Source organism: Stigmatopora argus, chromosome 5, assembly GCF_051989625.1.
Source record: "Stigmatopora argus isolate UIUO_Sarg chromosome 5, RoL_Sarg_1.0, whole genome shotgun sequence".
In the NCBI taxonomy this organism is placed as follows: Eukaryota; Metazoa; Chordata; class Actinopteri; order Syngnathiformes; family Syngnathidae; genus Stigmatopora; species Stigmatopora argus.
In genome coordinates, this window is record NC_135391.1 from 4,895,199 (window position 1) to 4,915,000 (window position 19,802).

General features: G+C 37.3%; 1 protein-coding gene across 5 annotated transcripts in view; it reads left to right on the forward strand.

Moving 5' to 3' along the window:
• fbrsl1 (fibrosin-like 1) overlaps positions 1-19,802 on the forward strand; it is a 187,732-nt gene that overhangs the window by 25,959 nt on the left and 141,971 nt on the right. For all 5 annotated transcript variants that reach the window (XM_077600023.1, XM_077600024.1, XM_077600027.1 and 2 more), the window contains exon 2: positions 19,423-19,644. In XM_077600023.1, the coding sequence (XP_077456149.1) occupies positions 19,423-19,644 (222 nt within the window). The remainder of the gene's footprint in view (positions 1-19,422; positions 19,645-19,802) is intronic.

A 19,802-nucleotide genomic window follows, 5' to 3' on the forward strand; every position in this document is an offset into this window, starting at 1 on the left:
TTTATATAGTATTTTTCATGACTATGAATTATAGAATAGAGACTATAGGTTTTTATTAGAATAGATCAAAGGGGCACCTTTTCAAGTGTGTTTTTTTTGCAGCCCTTTGAATTTCCACCTTAGAAATTTGAACAAAGATGCCGATTCATCTTAGCATATTTTCTTCCTAATTGCATTACGCAAGTAGGAATAAAGAAGCAGCTTTCTACAGCATTGAAATGTCAACAACTGACATTTAAATAGGGTCACTGTTGTTACACGGCATTGGATTGGTATTGGCAGCAGTTGGATATTGATTTCAACCTGTTTTAAGTGCAGAAATTGACATTGTTGTGTGCACTTTCGAACATACGATAGTTTGCATGACCTGTTTGGACTTGTATCACATGACTGATTCCTATTGATGTGAAAAAAAATCATGTTTGGTTCCGTTTTTGTCATCCATTACATGATAAATGTCAGGATTGATAGATTACTGGCACCATCCAGCTGTCCAGGTACTAAAATAGGAGATGCTTTAACAAACTTTAAGGGAAAAATATATAAAATGTATTGCTTGGTATGATCAATGTTTTACAGACTGATAATGCAAACATGAATGCTGGTATCAGATTGGAAGATGTAAAAAAAAAAAAGAATAAAATAAAAAATAAATAAATAAAATAAAATAAATAAAAAAATAAAAATAACATCTTAGTTCCCATTAGCAAATACAACATTTTAATGTGATGTACAGCTGTGAAGTAATAACATTGAAATGATGTCAAAAATCGAGTTTCCATGCCAGAGCTACAGCCAATCAACTTGAGGCTTGACTTAATACTGGTTTGATGTGCTGTCAGAGATTGTTTCCTCACTGTATGCCATATCTTTTAAAACCACCACATTAAATTTCATCCATGACTGCCTACATCTTCAAGGCTTTCATCTCCTTTCGCAAAGATGCATTAGCTGAGCTCTTATGCGCTTCAGTGTGAATAGGATATGATTTCGCTGTGGCTTGTGGAAATCAAGGCCACGGATGTGGATTAGACGCTCGGGTTCAATTCAGTTAAAATAAAGCTATCACGTGAGAAAATGTCATCTCATGTTCTTAAGAAATAATTCAAGCCATCTTGAAAGATGTTTTTTACAGGCCTATAAATGTAAGCATCATCATGCAGTGTCAAGATAGTAAAGCAAGAGATTATGAATTGTAAATAGTGTAGTTAATGTCTTTTTTACTATTACTTATTGTATGTCAATAGAAAACATTGTCAATACGGATGCAGTCATTTGTCACCTCATAACACCTGTTAGATGATTTAGTGCACGTGTCAAAGTGGCGGCCCGGGGGCCAAATCTGGCCCACCGCATCATTTTGTGTGGCCCGGGAAAGTAAATCATGAGTGCCGACTTTCTGTTTTAGGATCAAATTAAAATGAAGAGTATAGATGTATATTAAATTTCCTAATTTTCCCCCTTTTAAATCAATAATTGTAATTTTTTAATCCATTTTTTCTGTGTTTTTAGTTCAAAAATCAATTTGTAAAATCTAAAAATATATAAAAAATAGCTAAAATACACATTGTTTTAGATCTATAAAAAACTGAATATTCAGGGCTTTTAATCCAGTTCTTTTAATCCATTTATTTTAAAAAAAATCGAAATGTTATATCTAAAATGGTCCGGCCCACATGAAATCAAATTGATGTTAACGCGGCCCGCAAACCAACCCGAGTCTGACACCCCTGATTTAGTGGATTTGTCTCTAAAGTGCATTTGGGGATGACTGATGACTTTGTCAGAATTGGACTTGATACACTATCCATCTGTAACTTTTTTTCTGAGTTGGTCTCTTTCCTAGTGGCTCGAAGGAAGCTGCTTTTATACCCAAGTGTGTATGGAAATGACAATTAATCTGTTTGCTGGCACTTGTTTTTGAATGGTATACTCCCCATGCTGCAAGCCATCAAAATGTTCCAACTATATGAATTAGCACATAACCAATATAAAGTGACATTTGGACGATCAACAAGACATGCGCTGTTTTCCTTTATTCTATTCATGGTGGGATGTTGGAATTACAGAAGCTGCACTCTGTGCAGATGAAGACCAAATTCAATAAACTGTGGGCGGAAATGAGAGTTTTCTTCAGTGCTTTGTAAGGCAGAATGAAACAAAATCCAGTGATTTAAAGAACCCTAAGTGTCTTTTGCAAAGCACAAGATAAGCGTAATGTAGATTGAATGAATGTGTTTTAAGCACCATGTGAATTCCATCGACAGGAGTGCCACGGTCGTTATTTTTTTTATTTGATTTTTTTTCAGTGGGGATGCTGTAAATAGGTTTTTTAAACTTTGTTTTTTAAATTCGATTTTGTTTTTTTATTCCCCTCAGTGTCTCTAAATAGCTCAGTTTGACAATTGACAGGGAACAGCTGGAACCGATTTCTCCGACATAATGCATGTTCTCTCCTTCAGTATGTTTTCATACTTGGAAGTTACAGTCTCGTTGGCACAGAAACACTCTGGCTCCCTCCTGTAATAAATATTGCAGCCTTTTGCCTGCCTAGGCAAGAGACATAGCCAGGATATTGCACTGCTTTTAGGACAGGAAAGGTTACTGTTTCCCAGCTTTTTGTAGTGCAGTGGATAAACAAAAAGGCTGTAATTGCAAGAAAGCAAAACCTATCAATTAATTCAACAGTCGTTTGCAAGAATTGTATTGCTCGAGTAAAGATAACGTTTAAAAACTATTGCTCACTCCTGCATGGGGTGTTGTTGAATTATTTTACGCTTGACAAACTCTTCACAAAGTGTACTCCAACAGCTCACTGTAATGGTACAATAATGATGCTGGTGTGGCCATCCAAGTCTTGTTTGTCTTTACCTTTTTGTCAATAAAAATATTTCAAACAATGGGCCAAACCCATGAGGACGGTACCGTATTTTTCGCACTATAAGGCGCAACTAATAGACTTCCATTTTCTCAAAACCCGACAGTGAGCGTTATAATCCAATGAGCCTCATATATAGGTCAATATTGGTCAATCATAAAAATATTTCAACCAATGGGCCAAACCCATGAGGACGGTACCGTATTTTTTGCACTATAAGGCGCAACTAATAGACTTCCATTTTCTCAAAACCCGACAGTGAGCGTTATAATCCAATGAGCCTCACATATAGGTCAATATTAGTCAATCATTGCATTGAATTGAATGCTTTTATAGTCATTATACAGGTATAATGAGATTTAAAGCTTTCACCATGTAGTGTACAAATAACAACAACAAACAGACAAATAAATAAGAAGTAAATGAATAGTTCAAGTGAGGTCAGCAGAGCGACTCGCTGAGTCTATGGATGCAACAACAAACAAACACATAGAGAATCAATATATAGTAATGATAAATAATGTGTTAAATTAGCTTTAGCAGAACTCAATCTAGTTGTTCATAAAAAAATCCTAACCGCTACTATTATTACTACTACTCCAGCTTCATCCAGTGGATGTATAACACAATCCCCCTACTACTACTACTACTACTGCGTTTTATAATCCGGTGCACCTTATATATGGAACAAATTTGAAGATAGACTATTCATTGAAGGTGCACCTTATAATGCAGAAAATACGGCAATTACTAAATTCTGATCTGTCTTTTTTTTGGTAGATATTTTGTAGTGCAGCGTACATCCACCTCGTCTTGTCATCCTACTACAAAATGTGATCAGTTTACATGCAGGCCCCACTTCTGCAATTATTATGTACCTGATGTAAAGTGTGCTGTTAGCTCGAGAGATATAAGCCGTTGGAAAAAATGAGAACGGGCTGCTTATTTGAATTCGCAGCTGGAAGCATTGCCATTCGCTCATTTATAGTGTGATGATGGGACCGTAAACATCAGTGGGAGCGCTCCTGCTGCAGTGATGTAATCAGTGGTAAAAAGTCTGATTAAGCCTGCATTGCTCAGGCAATATGGCTCCTTTCAACGATTGCGCTGATGTAATCAAGCTCACTTGCATGGTTTGACTTTGTTATTATTGTGTCATCAGTGTTACAAAAGGGTGCGTAAACTTCATTTATTATTTTATTAAACCCACTAAAACTAAAAAAGGGGTCAATAAATGCATTACACCAGAATGTCAAATGATATATTGAAAAATGATGCAGTTAAAACATGATAATGCTCTGTTATTGACAAATAATCACTCCTCTGATTACTAGGGCGGATAGAAATTGAACTACGAAAAGTATAATAAATGTAAAATTGAAATGCATCTTCACATATCTTTGCTATATTGACTTTTTTTATGTAGATCAAGTCTAATGCAATACAAATGAAATGCATCCAATCTTATCTCACATTACTATGACGTTGGATTGCAAAGGTTGGGAAGATCGTGGCGGAGATAAGTGCTACTTACCAGTCATTTGAGCAAGGTAATTAAATTCACCCAGAGACATTTCTCCTCCGCATAGCCAATAAATCTTCCCTTTCTGTTTCTTCACGGCTGGTTTAAGCTCTGGTGTTGAGCTTTTAACAAGGGCGCTTTTGTCCTAGATAAAGCTTTCAGACAGTAACCATCAGTGCTATGTAAGCTCCCTGCCTGCCTGAGCACAGAATGCTGCCCCAGGGGCATTTTATCACTCCACTGGCAATCACAAATACCCACAGAGATAGATGGGCTTCTCACTGTTTCTCACCTGAAATAGATGGTTTCCTCTCGTCTGATTGGCAGATTGACAAACTAACAAAACAAACAAGAAGCAAAAGGATTTTTCCCTGGCAGAGACTTCCCTGCAACAGATATGTTGCATCTCAAAATCCACCTTTCATAATCGGTAGAATGCTTGACAGGATCGACAAAAAAATGATGTAACACACACAAAGCACACGACTGTAAACATTTAGTTCATCAAACATATCAAATGGATATTATATCACGCATTGTCTTTGCAAAGCAAATATTTCCGTTTCCTTAAAGCAATAGAAAACACTAAAAATTACCTTCACGTGAAACAGTTGCACACACAAAGTATTTAAGTATGCAAATTGCACGTTTTCGACCTCTGTACACATCGTCGACTCGGTCCTTATTATGCTATCTGTGATGCTAGCACATTTGTCATCATGTTGTCCAGACGCCATGTTTTGAAAGAGTAATTACCTTTTTACGGGGTAGGCAAATAACAAGCATATTTGGTAATCCACCCATGGAATTATAATCCCACAACATATCAGTACACAAGATGTTATCCAGACTCATATTAACCTTTAACCGCTCTTTACAACAGTATTGATTCTTTATCCTCATCATATGTCAGTGTGTATCGAGTTCCACTACCTCCTCCTCACCTGCCAATAAAGTCATCATTAATCTCTACTGTTGTACACTCGCATATTAAGTTAAATTATTGCCCGCCAAATCACATTATTCCTTCGGTACACGTGCCTTTAGAACACACTGATCAAATATTATTGTAGTTTGCAATTGTACGGAATTATATCACGATTTTTCTCCCTTTTTTACTGCTATTCATTGAATTGAATTGAATGCATTTATTGTCCTTATACATACATTCATGATACAGAAGCAGGGAAAGATGAAAAGTTAGTGTGTGTATTACTTCCTCAATAGAAAGAAGATAACATTTAAAGGGAATGGGCCTGCAGGGCAGAAGAATGGTTGCTTAAAGGACAGTCAAGATGCCGCAGTGTTATGACTAGAGCTAAATGCCATACTAATGTCAACTCCTTCATTTTTTTTCCTGCTTCTTAAAGTAGTGCCTTTATCATAAAAATGGACAAGACAATATGATTTTATTGTCATGTATCTGTGCTATTATTTATAGACATGATGATCAAACCTGTGCAAGTGCATTTTCACTCAGGGACATAATGTATTTCTAATAAAATGATATTCAGTACAATAGCCATCTATTTTCAATAGTGCTTATGCCATGGGCTGCTTTTCATGAAGGAAATTTCCACATACTCATAAAAAAATACAATGAGGGGTCAGGAGGAGGTCATTGTTACTGCTGATGCACTGATTTAACAAAAATACCTGCATGTGTCACTAAATTACCGTATTTTCACGACTATACGGCGCATCGTATTTTTAGCCGCAGTGTCAGTAACAAGTGCTATTTCTGTATTTTACACACACAAAGGACGCACCGTTTTTATAGACGCAGCCAGGCATGGCAAAACATACACCAGCTCAAACATACACGCTACACCCACACGCTAAAAACACGTTTTTAAAAAGGCAACGGAAGCAAAATTGAGTTCGGTTGTACTTTATTTAGCCATTTTACAATGTACTCTCGTCATCATCACCCACAAATCAGCAGTCACTGCGCAGTACTTTTTCTGCGGGAAAATAGTAGAGTCGGGGGCTGCTTGCCGAAGTTGTGAGAGCTACCCTATCGACTGATTTATTTTATTTTATCGTGATAACAATTTTAGTATTGGTCCATATATAAAGCGCACTGGATTATGAGGCACCCTGTCTATTTTGGAGAAAATTTAAGACTTTTATGTGCGCCTTATAGTCGTGAAAATGCGGTAAGTAATCATCTAAATTATAATGGTGATTACTTAAAGTGAAAAACATGTTGGATTGGAATTTGCCACGAACAATTTTCAAATTATACCATTCAGTATCTAAATTCAAATTATATTGCCTGTGCTTGCAGCCTCTAAACTGCGCACAAAAACAACGAAAAGGAAAATAGAGTATGGAAAACACGATGCCATATTCAATGATTCTCGCTCTGATTTGTTCCCAGCTGTTTCCCATTGATTTGCGGCTTGACGATCACGCAGCCAGTCTTTTGAGACTTACTTACATAGATATTAATGATGCAAGAAGCAGATTTCCATGAATGAATTGAATTCCCTCTCTGCGATAAGGGCTTTGGGATTGGAGGGTTGAGTTGAATTGCTCAAGTGGAAAAAAACGGGGATACAATGAAGTGCTTCATAGCTGAGAAATAGGACCAGGATGGGTATTTTTTTTTACTATTAAACCTCTGGATATGAGGGCCGACGACATTTTTAAAGTACATGCCACAATGTTAAAATGTCTGGTTCATGCCTACTGGGGTCACACTAGATAGACTTCAGTGCAGTCCCCCAGAGAGCCAGTCAAGATATATGGTTCGCCTCATGTTATGCTCTTTGAACAAGAATGATTGTATGTGTGCGCTGTTCATAGTGGCTGTAAATATTGAGTCAAGAGACACAAATCCTGTTCAGCTGAGATGGGCTTTGTTTTGGCAGGCCGTGACACATGGCGGCTCCAAGCTCTCGCTGTGCATATGTAAACAATTGGTCCTCGCTGTGCCGACGTACTGCTCTCTATAATGTTCTACAGCGTGCCTGTGGGAATTTACCTATCCAGTTCCAAAACATTTATTCAGTATGAGTTAAATGATGTTTGATCGCATCACAGTCCTCCCACATCAAACACATCCAGTTTTAGACCCTTCTCTTTAGCCTGGAATATAATAGAGATGGAACAGGAAATGACCTTAAACATTAAGAGGAAAGAATTGCCTAAAATGGTTATGCAATAAAAATTCTGGTCTTTCCTCCACACCACATGTGTCAAAGTGTGGGCCCGGGGGCCAAATCTGGCCCGCCGCATCATTTTGTGTGGCCCGGGAAAGCAAATTATGAGTGCCGACTTTCTGTTTTAAGATCAAATTAAAATGAAGAGTATAGATGTATATTACATTTCCCGATTTTCCCCCTTTTAAATCAATAATTGTATTTTTTTAATCAATTTAGTTAGTTTTTAGTTCAAAAATCATTTTGTAAAATCTAAAAATATATGTAAAAAAGCTGAAATAAACATTGCTTTGGATCTATAAAAAACTGAATATTCAGGGCTTTTAATCCAGTTCTTTTAATCCATTTATTTAAAAAAATCTAAATATTATATCTAAAATGGTCCGGCCCACATGAAATCGAGTTGACGTTAACGCGCCCCACGAACCAACCCGAGTCTGACACCCTTGCTCTACACAGACGTTTGCTTTTCAGTTAAGTGGTTGTTTTTATGAGTACCTTATGTTTCTATTGTTACACACCCTACTTTCAAAGATATTTCTTTTCCCCTCCTTCATTCCTTCCCATTTCTCTAAGTATACATCCAGTAACGTCGTATTCTCCTCTATTCCACACGTTCCGATTCGTCCAAATCATAATTTGTTTTTCTTCGTCCATGCGCTCAAATATTCTTTTCCACTTGCTCTCTTGGAGCTGCGAGGATGAATCAGCTGTCAATTTCAGATTACAGCATCCTGTTGTTGAGTCGCAAAGGCATTGTGTTTATCTGCAGTGACAGCTGGCTGTAGGCAGCAGGGGAAATAGATCTGTCACTGTGCCCAGTTTGTCCGTGATCTGGCATCTGATCACACTAGCTATAGTTGGGCTGACTCCTGCAAACCTTTGCATTGCTATGCTTCTTTTGTCTCCATGCCTTTCTTTGCTTTCGCAGTGTCTTTTTGCACATGAAATGGGACTTGTATTGACTGAAGTCAAGGATTTTTTTTGGGTTCAAAGCACGGAGCCCACATTCCGTGCCTCACAAGCTACTTTTCAAGGGAACAACCTTTAAATGATCCAACTTCTGCAGTATTTTCAACCCTTATGGATCACAACAGTTACTATTTTTGGTCACGTTTTCTCTGATGACTTTTCCCTCCTTTCCCGATCTCTCCATCTAAGAAGGCAGTGCCAAATTATGAACATTCCGAAAGTTATTTAAAAGCATATTCTAAATACTCCACTGGTGTTACGATTGTGCCGAGACGTCGTGGCGCGATCGGAGGGATTTGGACCCAGTAGCAGGGAAGCAGGAGGCGACGAGGCGAATTGTGCTCATGATAATAACTTTAATAACTCAGGAACCCTTACAAAATAACAAGGACTTGTACATCCAAAACGAAACAAAACCGGAGCATGGAGAACAGTACCTTTGCAGCGATGTATGCAGTATCACGCAGTACGATCCGACAATGAATACCAATTCAGTCGTGTTTAAATGCACACATGCGGAGGTAATCATGAATCTCGCAGCTGCTCGAACCTAATGGCAAGCCAGAAGGGACAAACGAGCTGCTCCTGACAACTGGCTTGAAAATGTGACCATGTCTATACTGGTTGCAGTAACAGAAAAAAGTTGAAAATGAATGAGGTTTTGCACGTGGCCCTTTACCCTTGAAGATAAATACATCGGAAAATGATGGCAATAATCTTAGAAAATATTTTCAATATTCTTTTAGTCCTAACGTTTTCTTTCTTTGTTTGGACTTTTGGCGTCTGGATGTTGCGGAATGTTCCGCCTCTTGTCGTCACTGAAATCAGTCATTCAGCCATCTTCTTTTTGGCGCAAATATTTAGGTTAGGAACTTTATTTCATACCGTATTCGGGAAATTTCTTGATTGCAGTAGCTTTCTCTTGACGAGAAAAAAATGATTCCGGTCTGAACACAACATTAAAGATTTTATGATCTATGATCTGTAGTTACGGTAACGGGAAACTATTTTATTTTTGTCAGGCACAGTTTATAATCTTTACAATATCCTCCTTTCGTTCTCAGTTACGGCTTCACAGGAACTGCACAATTCTCTCGCTGCTGTTTTTCCGTCTTTTTCAGCAAGATGAATCACCGTTAGCCCCGCTGCTCTTAATTTTCGAACATGCGGTGGGCTCTTGTAATGAATTGCTTTTCCTGCAACAAGACCTACTGGCCTCTTGTTCAGGGCTCCATCAGGCAGCCACATGGTGATTTGGCACATAGTAAGTTAATTTAGCTGACTTCAGTACAGTAAAAGATTGAATCCACCTGGGGGTTTGCAAGGTCCACAAGAGAGGAAGTTCCTCTATTTGTAAACTCAAAGGTTTGTTTGCTCTTAGCTGTTTCACTAAGCACTAGCCGTCTGCTCACACTCTTGCAGCAGCATTTGATGTGTGTCTCTACTTGTTCAGCGTTGTGTTGACATTTGACCAGAGTGCCTCTGTAATCAGTTTTTCTCCTCTTGCTGCCTGCGAGCAGGAGCTGTATAAACATGTCTTTCCTCCACGGGAGGGGAATGGATCACTCCTCATTACGGGGAAGGCTAGGAGATGGGAGAGGCACAGCTATATTATCCTGACTGGAAGCAGGCACAGATGTGACATTTGAAACATAGCAAGCACTAGCAAGATTTGCGCAGCAAATTGATGTCAGAAACGATGCACCTCATGGTGGCCTTGTACTATTATTCAAATATTCATGTAAATAGGAAGAATATTTCCACTTCTACACTTGTTATTCCAGCTGTAAATTTAACCTAGATAACATGTGGCTAATGGTAAAGCAAGTTAGGTCTTACTTGCAATGATTTTATCTGCTATTTTTTCATATATATTTGCATTTTCTTTGCACAATTTATTATTTTTCAGGTTTCCTCCTTTAACAATGATCAAGTCGTAGTCTTCTATGTTAAATCATGTATGACTTTTGACTATTTATTGCATTTTATTTCAATTAACTTACACCGACCACACCCAAGCCCAATTGTTTTTTTTCACTAATTACCCATTTTTCAAAAAGTTGACCTGCTGAACTCAATTTTTTACTGACCCTGATTTTTTTCATAAACAACAGCATGCACATTTAACATGCCAATCAATTTTTGTCAAACATTACCCCTGAATCAAGACTTTAAAAAAAATCCTAGTCCTCTGTGTAAACGTAATTGTCCTCTATGTTAAATCATGTATGACTTTAGACTGCTTATTGCATTTTATTTCAATTAACTTACACCGACCACAACCAAGCTCAATTGTTTTTTTTCCACTAATTACCCATTTTTCAAAAACTTAACCTGCTGAACTCAATTTTTTACTGATCCTGATTTTTTTTCATAAACAACAGCATGCACATTTAACATTGCAATCAATTTTTGTAAAACATTACCCCTGAATCAAGACTTTTTTTTAACTCCACCCAAAGTAGTTTGAGTAAAAAAATAAAAATACTCATAATTATTTGAATCACTCTGGAATGAGTTGTCAAGTACTACCAACCTTGACTGCCAGGAGGTTTTATTCCTCTTGACATCCCCCTCCCTTCACCTCTTCTTTTTTATTGTTATTTTTTCATCTTCCGCCCATTCCAAGGCTTCAAACATCTCATCTCTCCCACCGCACTTGTTATACACAAGATTAAAGTACACTCTACAGGGTGCGAATATAACCATTGTTCCATCCAGAGTTTAAGACAACACTGTCTCTCTACTCCTTCCTTCGTCTGCAGCTGCCTGAGGGTAATTATATCGCTGTCAGCCTCCAGTTCTAGAGTTGCCTGAGTAATTGTTTCACTCGTTGACCTCTGGTTTTTTAAAAGCACTCTGGTCAAGGTTCTTCAGCAGACATTTGACAAAATGTCTACTCTTGTATTCCTCCTCTTCATGTTTTGCTATTACAGAATACACATGATGCCTTGTGTTAAGCCATCATTGTATTATTTTTTTCCCATGATTTTCTATTCCTGAAATAAGCACACATTGGGAAGACCTCTGCCATCATTTATCATAAACCAACATTTCTTGCAGCATTGTTTACCTACCTGCAAGCTGATTATCACTTTAGTAAGAATGCACTTACTTCACATTATTATTTGTTATGTAGGATTCTCAGAGAGGCAATTGGTTGATTGTTCAAATGCGAGAATGCTTATTCAGAATCTAAAACTCGCTACTTAACTACCGTATTTTCATGACTATAAGGCGCACATAAATGTCTTAAATTTTCTCCAAAATAGACAGGACGCTTTACAATCCAGTGCGCTTTATATATGGACCAATACTAAAATTGTTATCACAATAAAATAAATCAGTCAATAGGGTACACCATCCTCTACAGCTCTCACAACTACGGCAAGCAGCCCCCGACTCTACTATTTTCCCGTAGAAAAAGTACTGCGCAGTGACTGCTGGGATATATAGTTCTTTTGTCAATACACCCAATGGATTGTGGCCTGGCGATCGGCATCAACATCGCTTTACGAAGCATGGACGCTAGCTACTAGCTAGCTACTATTTGCGAATGGATTGTTGCCGCCTGGACGAACGTATGAAACTCAGCGTTTTCGATGACTCATTTGGACAATTGTTCAATTCGGACACAGAAAATGAGGACTTTGATGGATTTGTGGGTGATGATGACGTGAGTAAGTTGTAAAATGGCTAAATAAAGTACAACCGAACTCAGTTTTGCTTCCGGTGCCTTTTAAAAAACGTGTTTTTAGCGTGTGGGTGTAGCGTGTATGTTTAAGCTGGTGTATGTTTTGCCACGCCTGGCTGCGTCTTTAAAAACGGTGCCTCCTTTGTGTGTGTCAAATACAGAAATAGCACTCGTTACTGACACTGTGGCTAAAAATACGATGCACCGTATAGTTGTGAAAATACGGTACTTTTGGGCCTGATTAGGGCACCTCAGTCAAACAAAGGGACCACCACTCTTGTTCTTGGGGTCCTCAATTGCCTACACGGCATTTCCATACACGTCGTGCATAACTAAGCACACTAAGAAATAGGCTACATTCTACGCATTTGGAAACCAGGTTAATTTTTTTGTTTCATTTATAGGTTCAGCATGAGATTACTATTTCAATCATTTTAGAACTTGGTTCTGAGAAGATGGCACTGGGATGCTCTGTCATTTTGTTTGACATGATTATACAGCGGGTCTTTTATGAGAAGCCCTCTGCTCATGTGTGGATTTGGACAGATCGGACCATTTCTTGTACACGTCCTTGTCACTTGTCAATGGTTGGAATTACTCAGCTCTGTCAGTCTGTCTGAATTAAGACCTTCATCACACAGCATGACACACAGAGGAATTCAGCCAAAAATCATCACACTTGTCATCTTTTGTAAACGTTAAAAAGGGGGCTTTTCTTCCAGTTTCCGTTTTAGTGATGAGAAATAAAACTGTCAAACTTTGATAGATTAAATAATGGAGCAACATTTATACTGCACTATTAATGTTTGCCTATTCCTTTCCTCTTCATTTTATTCATTTTAAGTCAAAGTCTCTTGAGAAATATGTGCGAGTCATTTTCTTTTATTGCTACGTACTGTATGTTAGTCTTCATCAGGAGGGATCGTTGTTGCCAAGGCAACACTTCCTCTCCCCGGAGAGGATGTGCGTGCGGAGAAACCCGTGGAAAAGACACCCGACTGTATTTTTGGGCTGTGGTGTGTGGGCTGAAAAGAAAGCAGGGGGGCCTTGTGTGAAAATCGGTAGCAGGTTCACAGGACATTAGTGTCATCGTCTTTCTACTCGCAGCGTTCTGTTCCCTAAGAGTGTCTGAAAGGTCTTGTTTGGGTTGCAGGCAAAACATATTCTTTGGATTAAATTGCACCCCGAAACTCTGGTTGTATTTTCAAATGGATGTACTATTCGATTTTCTGGCTCCTAATAGTATATGAGTGTTCTGCACTGATTTGTTATACTATAGCAAGGGTGTCAGACCATTTTAGATATAATATTTAGAATTTTTTAAATAAATTGATTAAAAGAACTGGATTAAAATCCCTGGATATCCTGTTTTTATAGATCTAAAAAAGGGTTTATTTGAGCTTTTTTTTCTTAGTAGGGGAAAATCTCTTTGAATCACTATGTTCCATATTAAAGTGGAAAATAGAAAATATTTTTAGGTATTTTTAGATTTTACTAAATGATTTTTGAACTAAAAACACAGAAAAAAATGATTAAAAAAATGCAGTTATTGATTTAAAAGGGGGAAATAAGGAAATATAATATACATCTATATCTATCATTTTAATTTGATCCTAAAGCAGAAAGTCGACACTCATGATTTACTTTCTCAGGCCACACTAAATGATGCGGTGGGCCAGTTTTGGCCCCTGGGCCGCCACTTTGACACCTGTGTACTATAGGTTGTACTTATAAATATGGCAGTGCCAATAGAAACTTAAAAATGTATAAGTTTATTGGATTTTTATTAACATTTGCCTTGCCCAGCTTTGCTGTTTTGGCTAAAGAGTTGGACCTTTTCATTATGTTGCTATCAATATTGGTATACTTCATGATATGCATGTGATACATTTTTCAAAATGACTTTTACGATGTTATTTGAAAGAGCAGTGCATATTATAAATGCAAACTTTAGTTGTTTTTTCATGTTAAACATTCACTTCATTTACATTTTAAGTTTTCCTGAAGTTGTATTTGGATCATAGTGGGTTGTTCAGTAGAATATGGAATAGTTGGATATGTTGAAAAAAGAAATTCTACAGTGTAATAATCAGAAAAAAATTCTTTGAGGAGGAACTCTAGTTTTTTTTTAGTATTAAACTACTGCCCACTCTTGTAGTAAATAAAGCAGTGCAGTAAAGAGTTTTTGCTCCATTGTTTAAAAAAAATCTAACCGCCAAGATCTGACAATTCCCACTTTATTCCAATATTACATTAAAAGAAAAGGAAAAAAAGCTCACCAAGCTGTCCTACTACGATTGATCCGTGACATTTGAACTTCTTTCCCATATTGCCTTGGGTACAGCTACGTTATCGACACAACACACATTCTCATACAAAGACCTTTAACTGTAAAGTCAAACGAATGGGAAAATACAATTCTTCGATTAATAAACAGCGAAAGGATGTGCTTCATTTACTCTGTTGGTGAGCCAATTATGCATTATTGATCACTGAAGAAATGTGTTCGTTCTCTGGTTTACTTGCTGATAAGCCTTTTGACACACAATCTAGTCCACAGGTGTCAAAGTGCCGGCCCGGGGGCCAAATCTGGCCCGCCGCATCATTTTGTGTGGCCCGGGAAAGTAAATCATGAGTGCCGACTTTCTGTTTTAGGATCAAATTCAAATGATTATAGATGTACATTACATTTCCTGATTTTCCCCCTTTTATATCAATAATTGAAATTTTCAATCCATTTTTTTCTTTGTGTTTTTAGTTCAAAAATCATTTTGTAAAATCTAAATATATATAAAAATATTTTCTGTTTTCCACTTTAATATGGAACATAATTAAAGAAAAAATTGGTTTCCTTTTGCAATGAAAAAAATATATATAAATGATTTTCCCTTACTAAGAAAAAAAGCTCAAATAAACATTGTTTTACATCTATAAAAAAACTGAATATTCAGGGATTTTGATCCAGTTCTTTTAATCCATTAAAAAAAAATTAAATATTATATCTAAAATGGTCCGGCCCACATGAAATCGAGTTAACGTTAATGCGGCCCGCGAACCAACCAAGTCATAAATCTATGTACTTATTTTCAGACGTAAGAATTATGTTAGTAGGAATAGAGGACTAAAGACTGTTGCGTTTTCTTTGCTAATAAATCACACAAGACTATGCGCGCCGAGGTTTTTCCCTCGAGACACTCCTGCTGTTTAACAGTGTTGTGTCTGAACAGGGTTTTCTCTGGAAAAAAATAGATTTTCAAAAATTTCATGTGACTGGGAAGATCCCCTTTTATTGTATAATTGGGTTATGCAAGGATGCTTTGCTGTTCTGTTACTGCCATGCCACATCCTGTCATTTCATTTTGTTAGAACGGGATTATGTATTGGATCCAATCTGACATTTTGAAAATGATGTGTCTAAAAACAAGGTAAAAAGCTTTAAGACTGCCTGACTTTGTTCAACTACGAAGCCCGGTGCCCCACTTTAACGTGGAATTTTCATGCAAATTACCGTGGATTATTACCGTATTACCATTGCTTAAAACATTACTTGTTGCAATTTCCTTGACTGAATGAAAAATAGCTTTCAAACGGGACCTTTTATAACCTAGTTAATGGATAGAAACAATTTAATTGCCATTCTTAGGGAGCTAATGAATGCAATTAACCTTGACCTTGTAACTCTGTACTACTCCGACACCCCAGCATGTGCATGTATGCCCTGTGTCAATTATTGGGGTATCCTACACGTCAAATGGAATAAACTCCAGCTTCCCAATTACCCTGGACAGGATTTGTAGTCCTGACAATAGATGGTCTTGAGCCAAGTACCTATTGTAATACAACAGGAATGATAGAATTGTACCTTTCAATTGCATGCTTTTCTTTCGTGATCGCTTCTCTATGCTTTTATTCTAATAAACGCGCCAGGAATGTTATGGGTTTCGGTAAGATGTAGGAATTAATAATGCAGCATGAGTATGTATAATAATGTTGGATACTTACTTAATCGTGTGGATGATGTAAATCCTCAACCATTAGAGCAAGAACAATTCGAATTAATGTGGATATGTAGGGTATGTTAATCTTTTCTTTGGAAAAACAATAATTGCTTGTAGTATTACGGTTTTATTACTTTGCTCGCAACCTTTTTAAATGAGTAATGCGAGCCATTACGCAATGAGATAAGGTATAGCCTCTTAAGGTTGAGTTGGCTCTAGTCATTTTGCGGTAAAAGACAAATTATATTAATAGCATTAGCATTGCAGAGGGATGTTTTCCATGTTCACTTGAATCTGTAAAGATGGTCCAGTTTAGAAGAGCCAAACCAGATGTGAGATATGTGAACTGGGGACTTTAAATTATCACCGCCACCCTTCCCAGTTTATTTCATCTTTTATTTTATTTTTTACATTATTTCTCCCTTTTAGTTGGTTTTTAAGCCTTTGCCATTCAGCTGCTTTGACACAAAATACTACTGGGAATCAGAGTGTCTTAATAGGCTAAAGCAAGGGTGTCAACTTGATTTCACGTGGGCCGGACCATTTTAGATATAATATCTAGATTTTTTTTTGTTATAAATGGATTAAAATAACTGGATTAAAAGCCCTAAATATTCATTTTTTATAGTTCTAAGACAATGTTTATTTTAGCTTTTTTTTAAATATATTTTTAGATTTTACAAAATGATTTTTGAACTAAAAACTAAGAAAAAATGGATTAAAAAAATTACAATTATTGATTTAAAAGGGGGGAAATCAGGAAATTTAATATACATCTATACTCTTCATTTTAATTTGATCCTAAAACAGAAAGTCGGCACTCATGATTTACTTTCCCATGGCCACACAAAATGACGCGGGGGGCCAGATTTGGCCCCCAGGCCGCCACTTTGACACATGTGGGCTAAAGAATTTTAATGTGCCACATTAAAAAACGGATATTATTCTACTATGTGTCTAGTCGTGGCAGTCCATCACCACACACACTCAAAAACAATACACTATATATTTGACTCCTTATTACAGTATATCCTCCAAGTTATGATTGCCCTACTTCTTCAAATATTAAAACAAACTGTAAGTAGATAATGGTGCAATTATACAAGAGGAAAACACACAACAATTAACAGCTTGACACATCCAGGCCTCTTAGATGAAGCTACTGGACTAATCAGTACTGACAGTACATTCAGGGGTTGAATTCAAGGGAATCAGTGAGCGAAAACTATTGTGTTAGACACCAACTGTTACAAATGGTGTTTGAATTCCAATAAATAAACAGCAGTTTGAAGCAGGCTGTAACTCAAGCGTGAAAGGAATGATTAGTTAGGGGAAATGTCTCGGTCACAGTAGAAGTGTAGCGTGAGTGTACTTTCTGCAGTGTGAGTAAAAGCAAGCGTTCAATTCATATCATAAGCTCATTATATCAGGGCCATAAAGTGATTATGGCTCCAGTAAGGCATTGTTCTGCTGTTGACAGGATTAAATATGACTTTAGAAGGAGACTGATTATGCTTGCTCTTAGATCAAGTGTTTGCTTTCTTTGTTAAAGCAAATACGGAGCTATAAAATTGCAGTTAGTTTTTTTTTCCATCATCTTCCAATTGTGAACTTCCTAGTTGCTGTTTGTTTGCTTTATTAAAAGAGCCCAAATGTGCATAATTGTAAATATATTGACTAACCCTGCTGCAAATGTTTCAGTTTGAAATGTATTTATTTTAAATGTTGTTTATTAATTTACAGGTCTATTTATAAACGTTGTGCATTCAGGATTAAGTCTATAAACTGACACAGTCCAGGCTTATTAACAGTGTGTACTTTTACTTTCATCTGGCACATACCGTATTTTTACGACTATACGGCGCATCGTATTTTTAGCCGCAGTGTCAGTAACTAGTGCTATTTCTGTATTTTACACACACAAAGGACGCACCGTTTTTATAGACGCAGCCAGGGATGGCAAAACATACACCAGCCTAAACATACACGCTACACCCACACGCTAAAAACACGTTTTTAAAAAGGCAACGGAAGCAAAACTGAGTTCGGTTGTACTTTATTTAGCCATTTTACAATGTACTCACGTCATCATCACCCACAAATCCATCAAAGTCCTCATTTTCGGTGTCCGAATTGAACAATTGTCCGAATGAGTCATCGAAAACGCTGAGTTTTATACGTTCATCCAGGCGGCCACAATCCATTCGCAAATAGTAGCTAGCTAGTAGCTAGTGTAACTATTCCAACGCTGTCTTCCATGCTTCGTAAAGCTGTGTTCATGTCGATGTCCAGGCCACAATCCATTGGGTGTAGTATTGACAAAAGAACTATATATCCCAGCAGTCACTGCACAGTACTTTTTCTACGGGAAAATAGTAGAGTCGGGGGCTGCTTGCCGTAGTTGTGAGAGCTGTAGAGGATGGTGTACCCTATTGACTGATTTATTTTATTTTATCGTGATAACAATTTTAGTATTGGTCCATATATAAAGCGCACTGGATTATAAGGCGCTCTGTCTATTTTGGAGAAAATTTAAGACTTTTAAGTGCGCCTTATAGTCGTGAAAATACGGTAAGTGATTGTGAATCTGTCTAATCTTAAGACTGCTCTTTGGACTAACATAGTTTTGGTGAATTTGATCACAGAATAGCATTTATTGATTTTTTTTCTTTTAATCCTTTCACTAGCTGCTGTAAATCTCCTTTTTCCAACAATTGGGGTTGTCGGTTTTTCTGTATGTGATCCCATCTTAACATCATGTGGCCTTGGATCTAAGCGTGCATTTCCTGATTAAAGTACTTTTCCCACTTAGACCTCTTGAACTGGAGATTTTCGTTTTCTTTAACCATGTCAAAGAATATCAGTGCAGCCTCATTTAATTGGTGGCAGATGGAGTTGGCTGTTATTTTGCACACAACAGCAAAAAAACCCAAAAAAAAACACCTTTCAAATGTGCCAATAGATTTAGATTCGATTTTTGCCACTCAGGAAAATAGAATAAATTTGTCACACATCCTTTTAGCTACTCGTGTGTATTTTTATGCAAAAAATGACAATGATATTCAGTTCAAAAAACATCTCTGTCTGAACATAAGCAGTTCTATTTGCCTAGTTTGTTTTAAAATTGATGCCCTGCCACATGCTGTTGTTATTGTATCAAGATGACCAATGTGTTCCCTGTCTTTCTACAGAAGAAATCAGGGCTACTGAAAACCCAGGAGAAGGAACGATGGAAGGACAAGAGCGTTGTTAATCGGACAAAGACGGAGAATGAGGAGGTGGAAGAGGAAGAGGAGAATGTTCAGCCTTTTGTCGATCCACTGGAGAAAGGATTCTTTCATCATGCCCAGCGAGAGCAGGAGAGGATGAACGAGAGGCTTCTGAAAAAAACATATTCCAAGAAGAACAAAATGGTTAGTCTCATCATATTCTTCTTCTTCTTTTTCTTTTTCAGCTCTTTAAGTGGTCAATTGCATTTGCTTGGCAGTTCGTCATTAGTTAGAAGAGTGAATGTATTTTTCATTTGAACTGTGAGCGTGTCCCCACATTGCCCTCAAGAATGAATTAATGC